This window comes from Poecilia latipinna, unplaced genomic scaffold (genome assembly GCF_001443285.1).
Source record: "Poecilia latipinna isolate Pla-1442-1.1 unplaced genomic scaffold, P_latipinna-1.0 Scaffold1194, whole genome shotgun sequence".
Lineage (NCBI taxonomy): Eukaryota > Metazoa > Chordata > Actinopteri > Cyprinodontiformes > Poeciliidae > Poecilia > Poecilia latipinna.
Window position 1 is genome coordinate 136823 of NW_015113810.1, and position 20549 is coordinate 157371.

General features: G+C 40.5%; 2 protein-coding genes across 2 annotated transcripts; one reads left to right on the top strand and one right to left on the bottom strand.

Moving 5' to 3' along the window:
* Window positions 1-436: 436 nt before the first annotated feature.
* On the top strand, window positions 437-5538 carry rrp8 (ribosomal RNA processing 8). The gene is made up of 7 exons (XM_015053693.1): window positions 437-941; window positions 1051-1303; window positions 1951-2791; window positions 3257-3386; window positions 3461-3567; window positions 4803-4899; window positions 5253-5538. Exons 1-7 carry the CDS (start codon window positions 837-839, stop codon window positions 5364-5366), a joined length of 1647 nt encoding a protein of 548 aa, XP_014909179.1. The 5' UTR covers window positions 437-836; the 3' UTR covers window positions 5367-5538.
* A 111-nt stretch (window positions 5539-5649) lies between these two features.
* On the bottom strand, window positions 5650-20064 carry LOC106960552 (uncharacterized). The gene is made up of 14 exons (XM_015053692.1): window positions 19955-20064; window positions 16880-17215; window positions 15621-15935; window positions 11817-12098; window positions 11576-11732; window positions 9578-9747; window positions 9190-9462; window positions 8758-9057; window positions 8374-8649; window positions 8129-8291; window positions 7283-7443; window positions 7085-7160; window positions 6135-6159; window positions 5650-6043 (listed from the first exon to the last, which is right to left on the bottom strand). Exons 1-14 carry the CDS (start codon window positions 20019-20021, stop codon window positions 5894-5896), a joined length of 2751 nt encoding a protein of 916 aa, XP_014909178.1. The 5' UTR covers window positions 20022-20064; the 3' UTR covers window positions 5650-5893.
* Window positions 20065-20549: the final 485 nt, after the last annotated feature.

Here is a 20549-nt window from a genome sequence, read left to right on the forward strand (position 1 = left end):
ATCTTTTGTTCTTCAAACTGTATGACGCAAAACGTAACAAAGAAGAGCATAATAATAATAATAATAATAATAATAATAATAATAATAATAATAATAATAATAAACTGACAAAAGCTGATGAATGTCCCAAACAACAAATATGAGCAAATTTGAGACCACACTAATTTATTTGTCAATATAACCATATTTCCAAAAATGAGGGGGGGAGGTTATCTTACGTGTGAACTTATATACCAATAGAGCGCATTATTTTTAATTATTATACTTTGTATAATTATAGCATTACATTACAATGTTATTATAAATTTTTTATTATTTTTTTAAAAATATGTTTCATATTTAATGTTTGTATTTATTTATATTTCATAATTTTGTATGCATAGCTATATTGTATAATCATATAAATATAATAGTATAAAGATAAAAACTAGTTAGTAGTATATTAGAATTATATATTAATATTAGTAAGAAATTACCAGTAGTTATTGAAGTGAGCGATGTGAGACAACAGGAAAAACTTCATATCCCAAACATCACTAGTCTTTTCACTACGTCATCCGCCCGCGTCCGTAGTTCTGTTTTGCTTCCTCGACGCGCATGAAATAAACCAACGTGGTATTCTCTTCTTGACAAGAAACTTCACTGCAGCTTCATGAAAATAAACTTTCTTCGTTCTCACGCATATTTTTTTTAGCCTGAACCCAATTGCTTTTTTTGTTTGTTTTGTTTTTGTAGCAATCACTCCCTGATCCGAAAGAGTGATAGAAAAACTGGCATTCGCGAGGGATACTTGTAGTTTTTTTTTTTTTTTTTCCTGACAGGAATCGAGAAAAAAAATGTTTAATGAGGATGAGGACTGGAGTGACGAACAAGAGGGACGAATCCTGAGCAAAGCTATCTTTAAAAAGTCCCAAAAGGCGAACATCAGTACACATTTAAAGGTAAACATTATTTTTATCTCTATTTCTTTTTTGTTTTCTAATTGTAATAAACTCCCGTCTCTTAAAAAAAAAAAAAAAGACACGTAATTATTCTCGCTGTCTCTGTTAGTCCAGTGTTGGGAAGAAGAGCCTGCTGCGGACCCTGGAGACCCTGGGGTCGACACCAGACTGGAGGAGCGGTGACCATGAGCAGGACAGCAGCAGTGAGACAGAAGTCCCTCCATCAACCAGTAAACAGAAGAAGAGGAAGAAAAGGAGGAAACATAGAGAGCAGTCAGAGGAGACGCAGGGGGGTGGAGACGACTGTCAAACTGTCAAAGAGGAGAAACCTCAACTGAAGAAGAAGAGGGAAAACAAACCTGGTTAGTAACTCTTAGGATGTACTCGGACAATGTCCACATTTGTTGGGATGAGAGAAAAATTAATCTTTTATTGCAGTAGCATAATTTCACACAAATAAAATTAGAAAGGTTCATTTTTTAAACAATCTTTAAAATAATCCCAAGGTCGAAAACTGAGATTGTTTTAAAAGCTGTCATTGGGGAGCAAAATTCTGTCCCTCCCTTTACGTCAAAGCGTATGAATTGTCCAAAATCACAAATAACTGCTGAACTTTAGATTTTTAGATAATTTTACAACAACAACAACTGATCTCTTAGTAATGTTCTGACATTTTTTTGTCAATAAATGTCTGACGATTGACACTGGTGTGCAGTTTTTTTTTTAAATCAAAAGATGAAGTTTTGGTAGTTTTTGGTTTCCAAGTTTTCTGCTGTAATAAAAGAGCAGTTTGCATTAAGGCTCTTTACCAGGGTGTGCCAAAAAATGTGGACAGCTCTACACATCTTTGTAAAGCTGTTAAATAGAAAAACAGTCACACAACATATGAATAATCCTTTCCACCCAAACTTTTACTTGAGCATCTATAAAATGTTTAAATTTCCACATTCTGTACCATTCTTGAGTGAAGAAATGATTAAATTGTTTTGTTTGTTTTTTTCTGAACTAGTCTCAAAAGCACCCAGGATGCCTTCAGGGGAGACAGAAGTTGAAAAAGTTCCAGAACCTTCTCAAGAGAGTGTAAACAAACAGCAAGGCCCAGAGAGGCTGAGCAGGCAGCAGTGGAGAAACAAGAGGAAGAATAAGAAGAGATACAAGAACAAGTTCCGCCAGAACAAACCTGAGGATGATGCAAACGGAGCTCCAACTGCCGATAACCGGGAACCAGCAGAAGACGTCAAAAAAGATCCACACAACGTCAATGGGGAAGACATCAGCCAGACGGCAATCCGGAAACAAAGGAAGGAGAAAGTGAAAAGGAAGAACATGGAGCGAGAGGCAGATGGATGCAGTGCAGCAAGAGGGGAAAACCAGCTGGAGGTGGAGAAGTTAAAAAGTGCATCTGAAGGCTCTGCTGAGGGATTAAAACATGGAGCAGGTGAAGTTCAGGTGGCGAGCACCAACCGACAGAAACCTGAGCTGAGCAAGGAGTGGAGTCTGAAAAGACAGAAGCTGCAGAAGATCCTCCTCCGCCAGGAAAGGGTCAGCACCGAGAGTCCAGCGGAGAGGACGGAAATGGAGGCGGTGGTCCCGGAGGCGGCGGTCCCAGAGGCGGGGGCGGCGGAGCAGAGCCGCTCCGATTCCCTCAGGTCTCGCATGGAGCAGCGCCTGGAGGCGGCACGCTTCCGCTACATCAACGAGCGTCTGTACAGCACGGCGAGCGGCGAGGCCAGGCGCATGTTCCAGCAGGACCCAGAGGCATTCTGGGTGTATCACAGAGGATACACGGCCCAGGTCCAGAGGTGGCCCGCCAACCCACTGGATGCCATCATCGCTTACATCCACAAGAGGTCAGAGCAATTCATCCATCCATTTACCACCCATTCACTCTTACATTCATCCATCCATCCATCTATTGCTTTGATTTTATCATACCACTTTGTCCATGGAAATTTATGACTTAATAACCAAATTGCGGCCTACCATCCCAACGTAAAGAGTCACTGTGTTTAAGTAAAAGGAAAAATCTAATCCTCCCCATTTAATCGGATCATAATACAGATTGGAGCATTTACTTATATGTATGTCTATATATATATTGTGTTCTTTTAAGAACATTTGCTGTAAATAAATAACTGACGTAGCGCTGCAGTAGATAACTCTGCTCTGTGAAATTGATGTTTTATTTTTCCGCTGGGAGGAAACAGCCTTCATCAACAGCTTCTCTGAGGAGGAGGCTGTTTCAGAAAGATGATTCTTGTTGAAAGAAAGCAGATTTTATTTATTTATTTTCTTTTGGTTATACTTTGCTGCAGGTCACCTTCCCTGGTAGTGGCAGACTTTGGATGCGGTGACTGTAAGATTGCGCGCAGCGTGAAGAACAAAGTGCACAGCTTCGACCTGGCTGCCACCTGTGACCTCGTCACCGTCTGTGACATGGCCAAAGTGAGTCGGCCGCCGGCGGTGTGCGCGCTTCTCTGTGTTTTCCGCGTGATTAAACATGCAGCTTGCCCGTGTAGGTGCCCCTCGGTGACAACTCTGTGGACATCGCCGTGTTCTGTCTGTCCCTCATGGGGACCAACCTGGTCGAATTCCTGGCAGAAGCCAACCGCGTCTTGAAAATGAGGTAAATGAGGGAAAGTTGATTGCATACATGTCAGCTTTAGCCTTGCAGTAAACCACTTGGACTTCTCCATCATTTCTAATTGAAGAGTTTTTAAGTTTTTATTATTCAGGAAAAGAAAAAAAAAAAGTGTGACTTTTGAGTCGATGCTACATAGAACCTCATTGTAAAGCTGCAAACCGCAGCTTTACAATGCGGTTTTGCATATCATACCAGCTTTGCATATCTAAACATTTGGAATTTTCACCCACTGTTTACTGCATTTACCTCACATTCAGGCAAATTCAATAAGGCTGAGATGATTAATCAATCATTGAAACAACCATCAAGGAATCCAGTAATCGATTAATCGTTACCTGTAGTGTACAAACTCAAAAATAAAAGGCAGTTTCCTGAAAGAACAGCACAGTCAAAACAGTAAAGAAGCAAAAACTGTACTAAAGAAGAAAACCTTCACTTGTCTGTAAATAGAGCTCTGGAAAAAATGAAGAGCCCACTGCACTGAACTCCATTGAAAACCTCAATTTTATTCCACCAAATATTGATTTCTCAAGTCTTCCTGAGTTAAAACATTAGTATTGTTGTTTCTTATGAATATGAACTTATTTTCTTTGCATTGTGATTAATTTTACTCAAGCATATACCTATAAAAAAGTAAAATCAGAGAAACTGACAGTTTAAAGTGGTCTGTTAGGTTTTTTTTCCAGAGCTGTGTGTTCTGCCCAGACATGCTCCAATGGCTGAATTCCAGCTTCAAATTTGGTAAAAAGTAAAAAAAAAACAAAAAACTCCTATTTAGCACCTATTGCTATCCAGTTATTCATCCAAAAAAACCATCAACAGATCAGCCCAACAGTGTATTGATGTTAGGTCAAGCTGTAAGGCCTCAGCTTTCCACAGGTTGATGTTAGAAGGATTTTTTTGCTGCAGATGCCTCCTTTGCTAACAACGATCAAGCGTTCACTAAAGGAATGCTGTCCTATTGCATTTTAGTTAGTAAAACATTTAATTTCTTACTTATTAGTTGTATCCCCTAATGTATTTCTAATATTCTATAATAAAAAAAGTTAAGTGTTTTTTTTTTTATGATTAATCAGAGGAATATCAGAAAAAAAATCTGAAAAAAACACAGATGTTTGTGGTTGTACCTTTCACCTGCAAGCTATTAATAGGGTTAACAGTTTCGCATGAATCTATGTTGGGTTGTTTAATGTTTTTTTTATGTCCAATCATTACAGGGGCGTCCTGAAAGTTGCAGAAGTAGCGAGCCGATTTGACAACGTGCAGAACTTCATCTCTGCTCTAGCAGGCCTGGGTTTTAAGATGATATCCAAGGTGAGGCCTCAAACATCTCAAATGTGATATTTTCATGTGATTTAGAAAAAAGAAAAAAAAAATCATTGAGCTCAGACTTATGTGCCAAGACTTTATCATTTACTCAGACACACAGTGTGAGCGCTGGTGGCTGTCTGCAATTTTTTTTTTTCTTTTATAATTTCTAGTTTGTGGCACAGTGGGCAGAAAACCATGAGCTGAAAACATTCTGTGAACTGGCTTATCGTTGGCAACAAACAGATGTTTAAACACAGTGTGCTTAGATAACCTGCAAGTCATTCAGATCAAGATTTTGAGCATGTTAGCATCTCAGTGAAGCTGTGGGAATAATTGTTTTGTCTTTTTTCTTTCAGGATACAGAAAACAGTCATTTCTTCTCCTTCGAGTTTGTGAAGACAGGAAATGTTCCCCAAAACGTGAAGAAATTTGGACTACAGTTAAAGCCTTGTCTATACAAGAAAAGATGATGGCAATGGAAAAGTTGATGTGTAAAATGCTTGTGGAAATCAGCAGGTCGTTTGACTGCACCTCTTGGTTTCCTGTACTTGGCAGTGGGCGGACAGTTGGTTGCAGTTTTGATACAGAAACAGGAAATGACCCAAAGCTCTTCATATTTAGTTTTTTTTACTAATGTATTGGTAGAATTTGCTTTCATTTAATTTGATCAGGTCTTTGTAATGGTGAAGAAACACAAAAACTCATGTGAACAAGTGTGCATGAATATAGATTAAAAATAAAAAACTACAGGAATAAATTGAAATGATTTTTTTTATTGTCATATAAAAAAAATACAAAATACGTAAAATTAAATGCAAAGTTCAAGTAAGGCTTAAGGAAAAGTGCTAATATTGCTTTTTAAGCCATTAATGCTACACATTTCAGTGCATATTCAGTTTCATATAAAATGCTACATTTCCACAAAAAACAGTGCTGCAGTTGGACGTAAAATGCACAGTTTAAGCTAAATGAGATGTAAAAATGCTCTGGCTTCCCCTCACACTGTACTCTTGGCGTCAAAGACTATGGCGAAGCTGGTCAGCTGAGCATACTCCTTACTGCCGTCCATCCCTGCCAGCGGCTTCCTGACCTCGGGTGAACCGGGTTCGTGCATGAGACTCGTCAAGGCTGAGACGGACTCCCGTTCCTTCGTTACGAAGGTTAAAAACAAAAACAGAATTTATAAGCTAAAAGTTCTAGAAAACGTTAAAAACAAATAATAGAATGTTGAAATGTACCTTGTATGGCATCTTCTTTCTTTTACTGTAAAAACAGAAAAAGGTAACTTAGAAAAAGTTTGTTTATGCTTTTATGCCACTAGATGGCGGTGTGGTATAATTGTGAGCTCAAAATCAGAATTACTTCAGATGTAACTTGATGGCAGTGCATGCAACATGATTTTTAGCAGATGGATCTCTGAGCAGCAGCTTCCTTTGTCTTTAATTATAGCCTGAAGAAGGACCTGCGCTGTCATGTTCTCCTGAGTCGGTGTGGAAGGTCAGGAGGCCTGAGGTAAACTCAAAATAACTTTTCTCTTGGGGAGTCATGTTTTCTTCTTGTTCACCGGGTGACTGACCTTCCAAAATTAGGCTGCCGGCATCATCCCACGGATAATGAGACAGCTCCAATCCAAATGTTGGAGCAGAAGTCACAAGCTTATTGAAAAAAGTTGAAAATCTCTTGTATGTGTGGCTTTATTTTATAAATCCGAGTCTCACAAATCTATAATTGTTAGAAAGTATAGAAACCTCTGCAGGTAGAAGCCACAAACAGCTTTCACGACTACGAGATATCCCTCCAAAGTTTTTAAAGTCGTGACCCAAATTTTCCCAGCAGTAGCATGAAAAAAATAATGTTAAGACTGATGTACAACAGCTTAAATTGTTGTACATCAGGTAATGGACCAGAAGTAAAAAGACTTTAAGCTTCCTAAAACCCAGAGCAGGAAACTAGAAAATAAATCTGTTTTTGTACTGTGCCAAACAATTTCTACCTGTCTCGAGCAAGCGGAGACTGCGGTGGCAGAGGCACCTGTCTGTTTCAGCCACAGCTTTCCTGTTTGTGAATAACTACACTGGAGTGGTTGGCTGGTGAGTTGGGTTAACGATCCGCACATCCTGTTTGTCTCACATTGTACTATATGTTGGCAGCGTGCCCTCATTTGCGCGTCACCGCCTGCGGTACTCACCAGCATACACAGAGAATGACGGTGATGACGATAAGGATTGCTGAGGCTGAAGAGATGCAGATCAGGACTACCAGCACTGCAACACAGAACCATGACTATCAGACATCTCAACAAGGGCTCAGAACACTTAACACATGCCAGCATCCAGATAGCATCAGGGGTTCTTGACTAAATGTGTTAGGGAGCACCGACACTTACTGAACTGTTCGCTCTCTCTCAGGACTTCCACTTGAAAGCTGACAGACGCTGTGTGATGATAAAAAGAAGCAAAGCAGGTGTACAGGCCTTTATTCTGCCCCAAAGGGTCAGACTGAAGGATCATTGCAGCCCCGTCCAGTTGAACAATTGAGCCATCACTCCTAAAACACAAACGAGACTAAAATTTAGGCTGAAACATTTGCTAAACATCTCTTATTGAATAATTTTCAATGGCTAAAAAAAGAGCTAGCAGAGAAGCAGCTATCTTTGTCACCTATGGGGAACAAAAACTCAGCCTTTTTTATCTGTTTTTTTTTTTTTTTACTGTGACATCAAGCCTATAACAAGAGAGAGTAAACATTTGTGTACCTTTGTATTATGTTGAAATGCTATGTAGCTAGTTAGCAAAAGACTCCATAGCAACAAGCTTATCGGGGCACCAGATTGTATGCATGCTCCAGTGGTAAATGCATAGTTAGGTGAAGGTAGAGGTATTTTTGTATGTCAGTGTGTCTTACAACATTGATGGGTAATCATACATTTGTGTGTTCAACCTTTTCCTCAGTCATCACCATGGTGAAGGCTACCAAGATATCAATTTGACCTTGTCTGTGTTTATTTCTATTTTATTTTTAAGTTAAATTTTTATCAATTGATAGCTACAATATAAGTCTTTTTTAAGTCATTGTTTTTATCTTGAGAATTGCACCCACATTTTTTTTGTACAATGGTTAATTGTTGCAATGACAGTAAAGATTCTATTCTATTCTGATTTAGATAGTAGTATTTACTGAGGTGGTACTTCTGAGTACGTTTAAGATCCACTGAAGCAAAGGGATACACCACCTTCGACAATCAAGGCTGTAATCCGGCACGTTTCCTACAACTCCAAGCAGCACTTTCTGGTTGGGTCGATTCCTGTAGACGGACACTCTGTACACAACAGGCTGATCGAAGTGGCGGCTCTGCAGGGTGCTTGTGTTGTTCAGGACTTTTACATAGGAGATATCTGCAGAAACATGAGTTGAACATCAAGCATCTTAAAAAAAAACCTGTGCATTCATGTTGTTATGACTCTCAGTCACACTCACGGTATTTCGGGATGCGAATAGTCGCACTTTGTGTGATCCCATTGTCGGATTGGTACACACAGGTCAGATTGTGGCCCTCGTGAAGGACCAGAGGAAACTGATAAGTCAGCTTTATGTATCCTTTGTGTCTTGTGTGCCGGATTGTTTCACCTGTGGCTTTTTTAGGAAGGGCCCATTCAAGGTTTGAGTCAACGCAATCCCCTTTGCACTCGCACACTGCCAACCAGTGAAGAGAGTCTTGCTGTCTCACCACAGACGCACTGAGCCGAGGGGGTTCTGAAAAAGAAAAGAGCGGTGACAGGAAGGAGGTGAAGGAGGTGAGCAGTAGTTTTGGGGCTATATTTGTCAAGGGAAGAAAATCATCTGAGGAAAATGTTGACATACTTTGCAGGGGAATGCGTATTGTTCTTTCTTCTGGACTCTCCAAACTTGCATGTTTCACGGTGCAAGTAAAATTCTGACCGGCATAAAGAGAGGTCAGGAAAAACACAGAGCTCCAGGTCGATACCAGACCCTCGGTCTGAAATTCAGTTTCTGTTGAATAACTGATGTTGTCGTTTTTGTGTCCGGTGTGCCAGGCTACAGCTGCAGCAGAGGCAACACTGACAACAGAGCAGTTCATCTTTGAGTACTTCTGACCTCTTTCCCACTCAGAGCTGAAGCTGACGGTGATGTTTGGTTGAGCTGTGTGGGAAAAAAAATAGAAGTTAAAAACAGGAAATGAGGTATTTCCTCTGGGTAATTGATAGAATCTATGGTGTGGCAACATAGCCAAATATGTGCTAAGTTATATATTGACTGATTTGTAGAACATACCGCAAAGTGGGAGTGTAACACTTCTGTTCTGTGCTTCCTTAAATGTAGGGTGATTTATCACACACAACGCTGTGAGCTCCTGAGGCAAGCATGCAGGGAGGAGCAAAACAGAGTGGGTCCCATTATAAAAAGTGGAATTGGACCAAAAGTCTTTAGAATCAGCCTCTGGTAGAATCCAAGAAACGTTGGCTGCAGGAATGGCATCGGCTGCTGCGCACTCAATCATCCTGAATCCACCTCCACTATGTGAATCGACTCTGATTGTGGGAGAAACTGAAAGAAAGAATGTGGCGAGAAAGGTTCCACATCAACATTTCTTGAGCAATACCATGAAAGTATAATGAAGAAATCATTTGAAGTCAAATGAATCTTTTTTTGTTTTACCCACCCAGCAGTGGAGGTTGAGCTCTAACTGTGAGGTTAAACTGCAACGCTGCTTTAAGGTGGAGGTAGGAGCAGTTGCATTCATACAGACCAGCATGCTGATGCTTCACCAGCCCTTGAATTGTGAGATTTTTACCAACTAGCTCCACGTCTTCAGGCAAGGGCCCATCATCTCTGGGCAAATACACAAAGACAAAAACAATAAAACCAAGGTGTCAATAACCAAGAAAGTACCCCTGGGTCAGGACTTCTTTGTTTGATCACGTCAGGTTCATTGGCAGAGCTGTTGTTGCTATTCTCTGTTTTTCAATTTACCATTGAGAGTACTCCAGGTCATGTGTTTCTGTGTTTAGCTTTCATTTTCCTGAGCCCAAAGCCTTTCAGTTCTCTTCCATATTCACTACCTGCTATTAGGTACACCTTGCTTGCTCCAGGTTGGTCCACACTGAGCTCCCTCAATTGTTCTTGGCCAGATCTGGTGACTTCAGAGGCTGTTGGTGTACAGCAAGCCTATTCATGGCATGGTTACATTGTCCTGTGAAAGTAGTCACCCAAAGTTGGCCCCAAAGAATGGCTTTGTTCAATGGCAATACAAATACAAACAATGCTCAGTTGGTTGTAAGTGGCCCAAGGTACGACGGATAAAATCCAAATCAGGGTGGGTGCTTGTTTTCTTGTTTGTGTCAGATATCTGACTGTTGTAGTCGACATTGAGATTCATTGGACCAGGAAATGCTTTTTCTGTCCATTGTCCAATATGGGTAAGCATGTGAACGGTGGTCTCCAAAATATTCCTAATAAATTTTGGTCCACATTGACATGAGAACATCACACAAGATACTTTTTCACTACAACCCAAAGAAATCCTGTTGAATAATAGATTGCATTGGAAGGAATTGAATTGAATTGATATGAAGGGATTTGCAGTGGGTAGCACTTTTGCGTGGAGTTTGCATGTTCTCACTGTGCATGCATAGGTTCTCTCTGGGTACTCCCATTTCCCACAGTCCCAATTAACGATTGTTGGGTTAATTAGTGTCTCTAAATTGCCCTTTAGTATGGATGTGTGCATGATTTTTGTCCTGTGTGTTTCTGTGTTGCCCTGTGATGGACTGGTGATCTGTTCATGGAGTAGCTCACCTTTCACCCGATCTCTACTGGAGATCGGCACCAAGCCCTATCCCCTCCACGACCTTGCAAGGTCATGGAGGGGGGATAATAGATAAATAACTGGATCAGATGATGGATAAATAACTGGATCTAAATTAAACCTGTTTGCCTTGTAAAAATGGACTGACATGAATGGAACTAAATAAATAAATTGGGCTGAGCACACTGTTTGTGACATATAAATATGCTAATTTTGTTTGCATTTTCTTTGCTGTATTTGTTCATTTTGTGTTTGGTCGGTTGTGTGTCTTTAATTATGCACTATAGTTGTTGTAAATTCTTTTTTTTTTTCCCCCTCCTTGGTTATATTTTAGGATGTCGTGAGAAATTGAGTAAACAATGAAATGAGTTTTAAAAACACCAGAATCTGGTTCCTACCGTCTGTCACTTGTGGTTTGATGCCACCAAATGTTTCACCACATCCTCTCCAGGATGTCTATGTTGTTTAGTTCTTATGTTTGTATATGGAAAATATTAATGAGTTATGTGATTTTTACCCGAAATCCAATATTTAATCACCACATTGAAAAGAAAAGCTGTTACAGATATAATAGCTTACAGAAAAAAAAAAAAAAAAAAACACCTTTCTAGAGTTTAGATTTTTTTTTAAAGATACTCTATGATGCATCAATAGAAATTCAGGGTTTGTAAATAAAGGCAAATGCTAAAAAAAAACACTCAAACACTCAAAAAGAACTCTCATACACTGACCTCTATTTGCTTGCGTCTAATTAACAAACTGTCAGATCATTATATTGCAACAGTTTAACCTGAAGCTTATGTTGTATCATGAAATTTATGAAACACCTCCGTATCACCGAATACCTCTTACTTTTTACAGATAACACTGTAGCGTGGCACATTCCCTGTGACCTCCAGGCTGATAACAACGTCGCTGTCTCCCTCGTGAAGCTCTAAATATTCAGCCGCTTTCAAGCCATCACCGCTGCCGCTTCTCAAATCTGAGCGAAGCTGAACTCCAGACAAGTCTGCAGATAAAACACAAGCGTTTTTCATTTCTGTTTCACCACATTAGAAACAAGGCTTTTCTGATTCTGACACTCAATACTTACACAAAGTGGGCAGGGTGATGCCTCTCGCCTCAGGGTGTGAGAACTTTGGGTGTTTAAACACACAGGTGACGTTGCGGCCCTCGTACTCCGCCACAGGGAGCCGGACGGAGACACTTCTCCCCTCTGAATTCTCGCCGTTCTCTCTTCGCACCTCTTCGTTTCCGTCCAAAGCCAGGGAAATGTCAGCGTAGGGTCTCCCTCCGGAAGAAATGCAAGAGACCACCCAGAAATCGTTTCCTCCTTCTTGTACCATATCTGCTTTAATCGTCACGTTTGGCCTTGCTGAGAAGCAAGAAGACAAAGGAAAAAAAGAAAGGACCGATGAGTTATTTTTTCTCCAACCGTTAATGTTTTCTCCAGCAAATTAAAAAGTCAGAAAGGCTCTGTGGTGTGTTTTGTTGAATATGAAGTTGGGGGCCCGGATGAGCAGTGAGTTAAGCAAACATGGGCCGAAAATGGAGTGGGACCGAGGGGGTTCTGTTTGTGTTTTAGAGCACAGACTTATGGGCTTATCACCTGTCCCATCTGCTGTCTTAAAGCTGCAGCTGAGCGCAGATGTCTGAAGCAGCTGCTGTCCAACCAAAGCCAAGCAGAACCACAGGTTTTAATACCAGGAAATCAACAGGGCTGGAGTCTGTCATCAAATGTATTAAAAGTCGCTTTATGCAACACACCGACATCCCTAATGAGCAGCAAAGGTGAGAAAACACTTCATAATAGCTCAGGTGTTTGGGAGTTAACTCACTTCAGATCGAAAAACGTTCCATCCGTTAACACCTCCACCAAGCTACGTGTAATTTAACCACAGCAGTCAGAAAATGACCTCAGCACAAGTGTAAATTTATGGTAGACAAATGAGCTGCATGGCCGGGGCAGCGCTTACCGTACGGCGCGCCACATAAACAGTCGCTGCTGCAATTTGGACGTTCTGCATGGTTTAAAGCGTGGACTGAAAAGCCTCTATGCAAAACCCAATGTGCCGAGGAAAACAAATACTGTATATCACCCTGAATGGGAGCATGGGTGGGGCTAAACATGGTGAAATCCCCTCTGCTAGAGGGGCAGTAGTACTTGATTTCAAGGCACATAGTACCTTCAGTTGTTAGAAAGAAAAAAAAAAAATATATATATATATATATACACATAAAATATATACATAAAACATAAAACATGAGTTAAAAGAAATTTGACTTTGTAAATTATTGCCTCTGTTAAATTGGGTCTCTGTCTCTTTAAGGAACTCCTGCTCTGTTACTCGTATTTAGGAAGTCATTCTCTATTAACCCTTTAAAAACATTTTTACCAGCATTGCACTGAGAAGTAGCTCCTATAATGAGCTCAGTTAATGTGCAGTTCCACCAGGTGTTTGCTAATTGTTGGCTAAGTCTGAAGGAGCTGAGTGGGGGAATTGCAGGAAAGTGCTGCTTGTGAGGCGGAAGCTAGGAAACTAATAGGAGAAGCTTCGTCATTGAAGGCAGAGCTTGGTCTCACCAGGCTTATGCACAGCGGAATGGTTGCCATGGAAAATTAATGACAACGACACTAAACATACAGCCAGAACTACAATGAAACAGTTTAGATTAGGGGTCTGCAACCTTTACAATCCAAAGAGCCATTTTCGCTCCCGAACAAAACTTGTTGAGGGGCATGAATGTTACATAAGTATTAAAAAAAAAAGAAAAAAAGACAAATTGTTGTTTAGACAAATGTCTATAATAGGAGCTTTGTTGTCATTTGTAAATAACTGCCATTTTATTTCCATTTTGTGGTTTTAGAATAAAAAAATAACAAATTCCATTGGATTTTTTTTTTTATATTGTGGGTAATAACACTTAATTTCTTATTTAATTGTGAAAAATATATTTTTAAAAATTATTACTGGTACTTTTAGTAATGTTCCATTGAGAAAATCTAGTTTAAGTACTGCATGAAAACAAAAAAAAAACAAAAAACGTGCTAAAACTGCTTTTGTTATTGGATCTATATTTAAAAACAGTCTTGTTGTGTTTTTTTGCATGGTGTAATAGTTGGTAGAACTGATGCTTTGCAGCAAGAAGGTCCTGGGTTGAAACCCCAGTCTGAGGTCTTACTGTTATTTGGAAAAGATATTTGTCTACTTGGAAAAAGATAAACAATTCAGTATACAGATAAACATCACTTTGAGAAATAATCCTAAAGACTTGAAGATGTACCTCCAGAGAAAGGATTCTACAAAAAAAAACTGACTCTGAATGCAAATGTTTGCCACAGTTTTAAGACTTTTATATGATTAAAAACACAATAAAACCACTTAGTCTTCACCTTCCACTTCACAATTATGCCCTACTTCATGTTGTTGCACATCAAATTCAGATGCACACAGATATTTTGAGTTGCAATTTGAGAAGTTATAAAACCTTTTAAGGGAAATGAATAGTTTTACACAGCATTGTGTTTTCATATTAAACAGCAAGGTTGCAGTTGGTTAAGCCATAGTTTTCAGCTGTAGTAGGGAAAAATGGGCAGGGCAGCTGTTTATTGTTTCAATGTGATGTAAAATTACAGTGGTACAGATGCACAGAACTTCCTTGTGTGTGTGTGTGTGTGTGTGTGTGTGTGTGTGTGGGTGTGTGTGTGGGTGTGTGTGCGCATGTGTGTGAAGTGCAACTGTTTGTGAGATTACCACCAGCTTTGAGGACTCAAATATTTGACATTTTTGAGGGTTAGCATTACAGCTGTGCACAACAGAGCATGCCTTTAATCAGGCGTAACTTCCATGTTTTCTTCCTCTGATCTCTTTGTAATGGCTGCAAGAAGGTCTCGCTTCCTATTTCGGCGAGGGCTGCTTTGGTGAAAATCACTGGTCGCCTAATGCCACATATTGCACCTTCCAAGCAGGCCCTCACAATAAACATAGACATGAACATAATGATGGGCTCCTGAAGTAGACTCCCTGATGTAAGTTTTTTTGTTGCACCTTCACTATTTCATTTATAACTTAATGTTTAGTTTTTTTCATGCAATAACTGCACTAAATTTCCAACAGATTAACACTAAAAGTACCACTTCTATTTTTAGAACTATTTTTCTCACATCATTAAAAATTATTTTCACCAAAAAAAAAAACAAAAAAAAATCAAACATCTAATGTTGATGTTTCTAGATTTGTTCTAAAACCCTCCATAAGGAGGCTATACCAGAAAGATGATTGATAAAGAAGCTGATTGTTCACTGGCCTGTTCATATAAAGTTGAGTGGAAGGAAAACGTGATTTAGGAAAAGGTGCATCAGCAACTGGGATATCAGCAACCTTGAGAGGATTGTGGAGTAAAATCCTGACCCATTCTTTACCCATTACCTCAGACCCCCACAGACCATGACCGTAAACATATTTACTGGATCTAATAGATCAAATTTATTCCAGCTATTGTAATAAATAAGCAAAACATATTTCCACATCGCTCAACAGGTGTTCTTGAACGCTTCTGATTTCCAGGCACCCCTACACGCTGGGCTTTAAATTGGTCACCAAAGCTCTGCACTGCACTATATCATTGTTTTTAAAACCCTTTTTCTGCTTTTTATCCTGTTCCCTTTGCTCAAATTCAGTGAAATACTGCAATCCCACATGAATGCGCCGCAGTGCGCTGCGTGATTTATGGTCTGTCAGTGTGTATGCGGAGCAGAGTGAAAGGGAACAGCAGGAGAAAGTTAAAGTGTTGTAAGCTGCTGAGTCATGATGCTTGATTGCAAACTTCTGATGCAACGCCTCGCGGCAACCGAGCTGCGAAGAGGCAAATGTCGCTGACAAGGCGCGCGGCTTACCGTATGTTTCCACCCTGGCCGTGCTGCGTTCGGGGTTTGGGAGGGTCTCGTGTTTGACCACACAGGTCACACTCTGCTCGTCCTGGAGGTGGGTGGGGTAGCGGAGGATGCTGCGCAGAGTGGAGGTGCCGTTTAAGTGAGCCGCTTCGTTCTCGTTCACGGTGAAGGGGAAGGGGAAGTCTGAAGGAGGACGGCCACCGACCAGCCAGCTGATGCGGGGCGTTGGCCTGCCGCCAACAGCAGAGCACGACACCGACTGGTAGTGAGTGTCATTTATGGTCTCCGAGCTCACCGCTATCTGTACCTCAGGTTTAGCTGCGGATATTTAGAGCAGGTTTAGCTTTAAAGCTACAGTACACTTTTTTTCTTACATATTAGTTAAAACTCATGTCCTGTCATAACAGTATAGTATGAAACAGATAATCTGAAAGAGAAAAAGATGAAGCTTCTCCACCTACTACCAGCCGTAATATATCCACCGCTCCCAAATTCATCACATGAAGCTGTATACCGAGCGCGCGCCCGGTATACAGAGGCTACAGACCTTGAAGGAGCCATCCTTCCCATGCCTCGTGTCTTTCCCCTCTTCTGTCTGTCACTTACTTTCAAATTACCTTTTCAAATAAAAGTCACTGGAGTCGAAAAATTATTAAAAAACAAAACAAAGGAAAAAATAAAATAAATGCACAGTCCTGCTCAAAAACATTGGCTCCCTAGGACTGAAAAAATTATAAAGAAACAAAAAAAAAAAAAAAAACACCACTCCTGGTCAAAAACAACCAATCAAAGCCAGAAGGGAAGTCTTAGCGCTGTCAATCAGCTTGTGTACATGCTGCTAAATGTACACAGATAAAAACCTATGGGCTGGGTTCCCATGGAGCTTGTGGCAACAATCACTGTCTCTCCAGTCAAGCAAATGGCGAAATTTGCACGTGAAATTTTGAGCCTGTACACGCAGACGTGCACACGCCGACTAGCAACACAACATAACAAAGTTGACAACGCTAAGACCCTCCTCCTAACTCTTATTGGCTGTTTCTGACAGAGAGGTGTGTGACAGCAGAACCATAGAGAGAATGCAGAGAAGCTTGATTTTATTTTCACAGATTATCTGTCTTATATTCTACTGTCAGGACATAATAATAATAATAATAATAATTAATTTTAAGAAACGTAAAAACATATTTTATAAAAGTTACATACTGCAACTGTAGAAGATGCTTCTTAAAGTTTCTCATTAGGGATTTTCTTCCACTTACCAAGCACAGTTACATAGATGATGGAAAATGAATTCTCCTCCTCTTCCTCAAAATCACAAATGTACTCTCCTTCTGCTTCCATGCTGGAGACCCTCATCCTGACTGTGAGGTTGTTGAGAGAGGCTGGTTCTGAGAAGCCATCTCGGCTAAACAGCTTCCCATTTTGTCGAGAAATTCCGACCAGTCGCTTGAATTTACCCAGAGAGTTGAACTTGCGTTTCCACTCGGCCTTCTGGATCTTACCTCCACCCAGATATTCACATTTCAGGTAGACGTCCTCCCCCAGAACTCCAGTGACATTGTGAGCAATCACAGTAGCCGGTTCTTCGCCTGAACCTGAGACACAACACAACATGATCATTCATAAGAAGAGGTCAGAAGTTCACATGAACCCACCTAGAAAAGCAGAACTGTTCTGATGAACTGATGTTCACTTTGCCCCATGTAAGACCTTTCAGATGTCGGTTTGATTCTCAGCAATGAAACTGTGATATGTGAGTCAAACTGCTCATATCAAAGAAGTCTTTTGTTGTTTTATTGTGATTAAAATGTTCCAAATTGCATGTCAATAGAAATGTGCCCTGTTACAATGGCAACAGGTAGCGATTTTGTTATTAACAAAGAAATATTTTCGTCATACATCATCTTAGCTTAATGTTGGTAGCTGCCAAATACTATGGGAATTCAAATTCCCAATGAAAACATTCAGATGCTTTTTTAAAGTTTGGCAAAAAAGTGACATCTGGTTTGAAAATTGTAAACTGCAACAAGCTACACTTCAAGCTGGATTGTACGTTCTGTGATCCTGCAGTGCAGTAGTCATGCCATGTGGTCGTGTTTCACTACACTTAGGTTCTTGGGTGGACCCAATGCACACCTACATGCAAGGCTACATTTTTACAGCCACATGTACTTATTCTGTGTCACCCAGCACACTGAACACTGTCAACATCAAACTGTTTTGTAGGCGACACCGAGCTGATAAGGTCGAAAGTTGGCACAACCAGTTGCAAGGATGCGCATCAGCTAGACTGTCACCTTGTGCTGCACTAACAGGTGTGCAGCCGCTGCCCTGGTGGAGAAGAAATGGAGTTAGGCGCCCAACCAGCTCATCAAAATTGGATTGTGGCAAATGTAGGAATTTTTCACAAGAAATGTAGGCAACTGGTACGCTCTGCAGACAGTCCTCACAGAATACAATACATCCTGAAGTGGTGGTGAATGCTGTTGAAACTACCACCATCCATCAGCCAGTGCAACAGGTGGTTACCATGGAGACTGAAAAGCAGTGACCAAACCTTATGACTGATTTGAGAGTCAAACTGATCTCTTAGGCTGCTCCTCAACCAAAAAGGTTGTTCAGCTACATGAAGGAAAACTCAGTTTCACCCATATTCTCGGGATATAATAAATATAATTCAATTCCATTGTTTCTTTTTGATATGTGGATATATCATGACCATAAATCCTCCATCCAAAGGCCTAAAAAGATCTTCATGCTATACCAAAGGTTTGCTGTGGACTTTCAAAATCCTCTGTCCATGTGACTGGAAAATTAAATAAAGAAATAAAAGTTTTTCTGCTTACAAACACCAAAACCTGACTGTCAATGGAAAAAACACCAACATATTTTCTTCTTCTCCTGCAGACCAGTGATGAGTGTCGTGTCAATACCCCAACAGAAATGCATCCAGCATGTGAAGATGATCAAAGTACTATAAATATCTACTCTAAGTTGGATGGCAGTTCTTTCTCCAGCTGGCTGAGAGTCTTTAGAAGTTCAACTGGAATCTGTCAACACTCAAAGAGGTTGCAGACAAGAAATAGACTTTGCTGCGCTCTGTGTTTGATGAATGCTGCCTGGTCTTTGCGGTGCGTATGTAACCAAGGAGTCCATTAAGTTAATGAAAACAATTCAGAAGTTATGATGGGTCTGTATCCAGACAACAGACAACATGGTTTTTTCCTGCACAAATCAGCCACAATTTAGGGGACGTTTCAAAGACCCCTTAAAAGACACTTAGAGTGTTTCCTGCATAGCTATCTCAGTTCACTTCTCCACTTCCTCTGCCGAATTCATCAAAGGTGCGCTTAAGGACATCATTTATTTGATCCATCAGCGGAAGCCAAGAGCTTCTTCTCTGGGTTTATATTCACAATGAGGACAATGATGACAGCTTGGTGCTGCACAGTGTCATGGCAAACCCAAAGAACGCATCCAGCTCTTTTGCAACTGAAATGCAACTGGGCTCACTGTATATCACAGCAAATGGAAACAATGTGGAGGGCTTCCAAAGCCTTTGAGACGGGGAAAAATAAATAAATACGCTCCATCACTTCAGTAACGCCTTCTGGGTCCATTTGCCCTTGCAGGTTATTGCCAAACTAAATGTCAGCCAAGAATGGAAAAGCTGCGCCTTGAGGACACAAACAAGGTAATAACTGAGAAAAAGAGGAAAAAAAAACATGCATTCATTTAGTGCATCATATTTCTTAAAGCCCGGGGGGTTCTTTCTTTTTCTCACAAATTCAACAGCGACAATTCACAGCAAGTCTTCGTCCTGCAGGCTGGGAATGTGGTAAACAAATAAAGTCTTTCAGCGTAGTCATACAGAGCTCTTCCTCATGATTAAACTTTCATTTCAGAAACTTTGTGACTTTGCAGAAGCAAAAATAAAAAAATTTAAAAAATGCCCAGGGTCTCGGGTCATAGAGGGTTTTCCCCTTACGCCGAGAAAAACGCACCTTAATACCCCTCGTATATTAGTTTTAATAGGCTGTAAAGAAATTACTGAGGTTTTTAGGTGAAACAGCTGATCAATAACAATAAACTCCCCCCCTCCTCACTGGCAGAGTGACAATGCAGGCATGCCATCAGGAAAATATGGCAGAAATAGTTCCATGCACAGTTGATTTTTATAGGCTGCATGCATTTATAATTTAACTGATCATTTTGGAAAAGCCAAAGCAGCCCTAGAATATAAATCCCACCGGTTAAATAAGACCTGAAGGTCCAGTAAAATAAACCCATAAACAGCCGACAGCCACAGATGGGCTGTAACCCTGCAGACTTACCCTGAATTTCCAAGGAATGTGCAACATTTTGGATGAGAGCCAGAATCAACAGCAATGAGCATCCCATGATGGTGTCATTTAAGAACCCAGAGTTAGATGCATCAACTGTTAGGAGGAACAGGGGTATTTAAAGTGTGTGTTTCTGTGGTTCATGGTGTAGGTGCACACCCTTTACAGCTGATACTGAAGCGTGTGCGTGATTCATTTACCCAACCACATCCTGTGTGTGTGCACAGATATATACACACAAACAGCTGTATGTAGAGCAACTTCTCCTTTTTTTGTCATTTTCCTTTCTTAAACAATGCTTCAGCAAAGCTTTGCATGTCTCATTTCTTACGTCTCAGATGCCCAGTGTGTGTTCTTTTTTTTTTTTTTTTAGCACGTCTACTTGCAGGATGCGTCTGCTGGGAAGGGAAGGGGGTAAAGCCATGTATCATTCATACCATCCCGTCCCTGTGGGGTAACATCAGTGACGGCCAGTCTGACTGCTTCTGCTTCTGCCCGAGCACTAGGGGGAAATCACTCACTCCGGGTCATTGTTTTCTGACATAATGTTTCCTTAATTCACTCTGGATGCCACTTCTCTTTCAGA

Coding starts and splice junctions, on each gene's coding strand:
- rrp8 (XM_015053693.1), top strand. CDS start 837: ATGTTTAATGAGGATGAGGACTGGAGTGACGAACAAGAGGGACGAATC. Junction 2,792..3,256: donor ATCGCTTACATCCACAAGAG/GTCAGAGCAATT, acceptor ACTTTGCTGCAG/GTCACCTTCCCTGGTAGTGG. Junction 3,568..4,802: donor AACCGCGTCTTGAAAATGAG/GTAAATGAGGGA, acceptor CAATCATTACAG/GGGCGTCCTGAAAGTTGCAG.
- LOC106960552 (XM_015053692.1), bottom strand. CDS start 20,021: ATGGGATGCTCATTGCTGTTGATTCTGGCTCTCATCCAAAATGTTGCA. Junction 17,216..19,954: donor ACATTCCTTGGAAATTCAGG/GTAAGTCTGCAG, acceptor GTTGTGTCTCAG/GTTCAGGCGAAGAACCGGCT. Junction 8,650..8,757: donor AATACGCATTCCCCTGCAAA/GTATGTCAACAT, acceptor TTTCTTTTTCAG/AACCCCCTCGGCTCAGTGCG.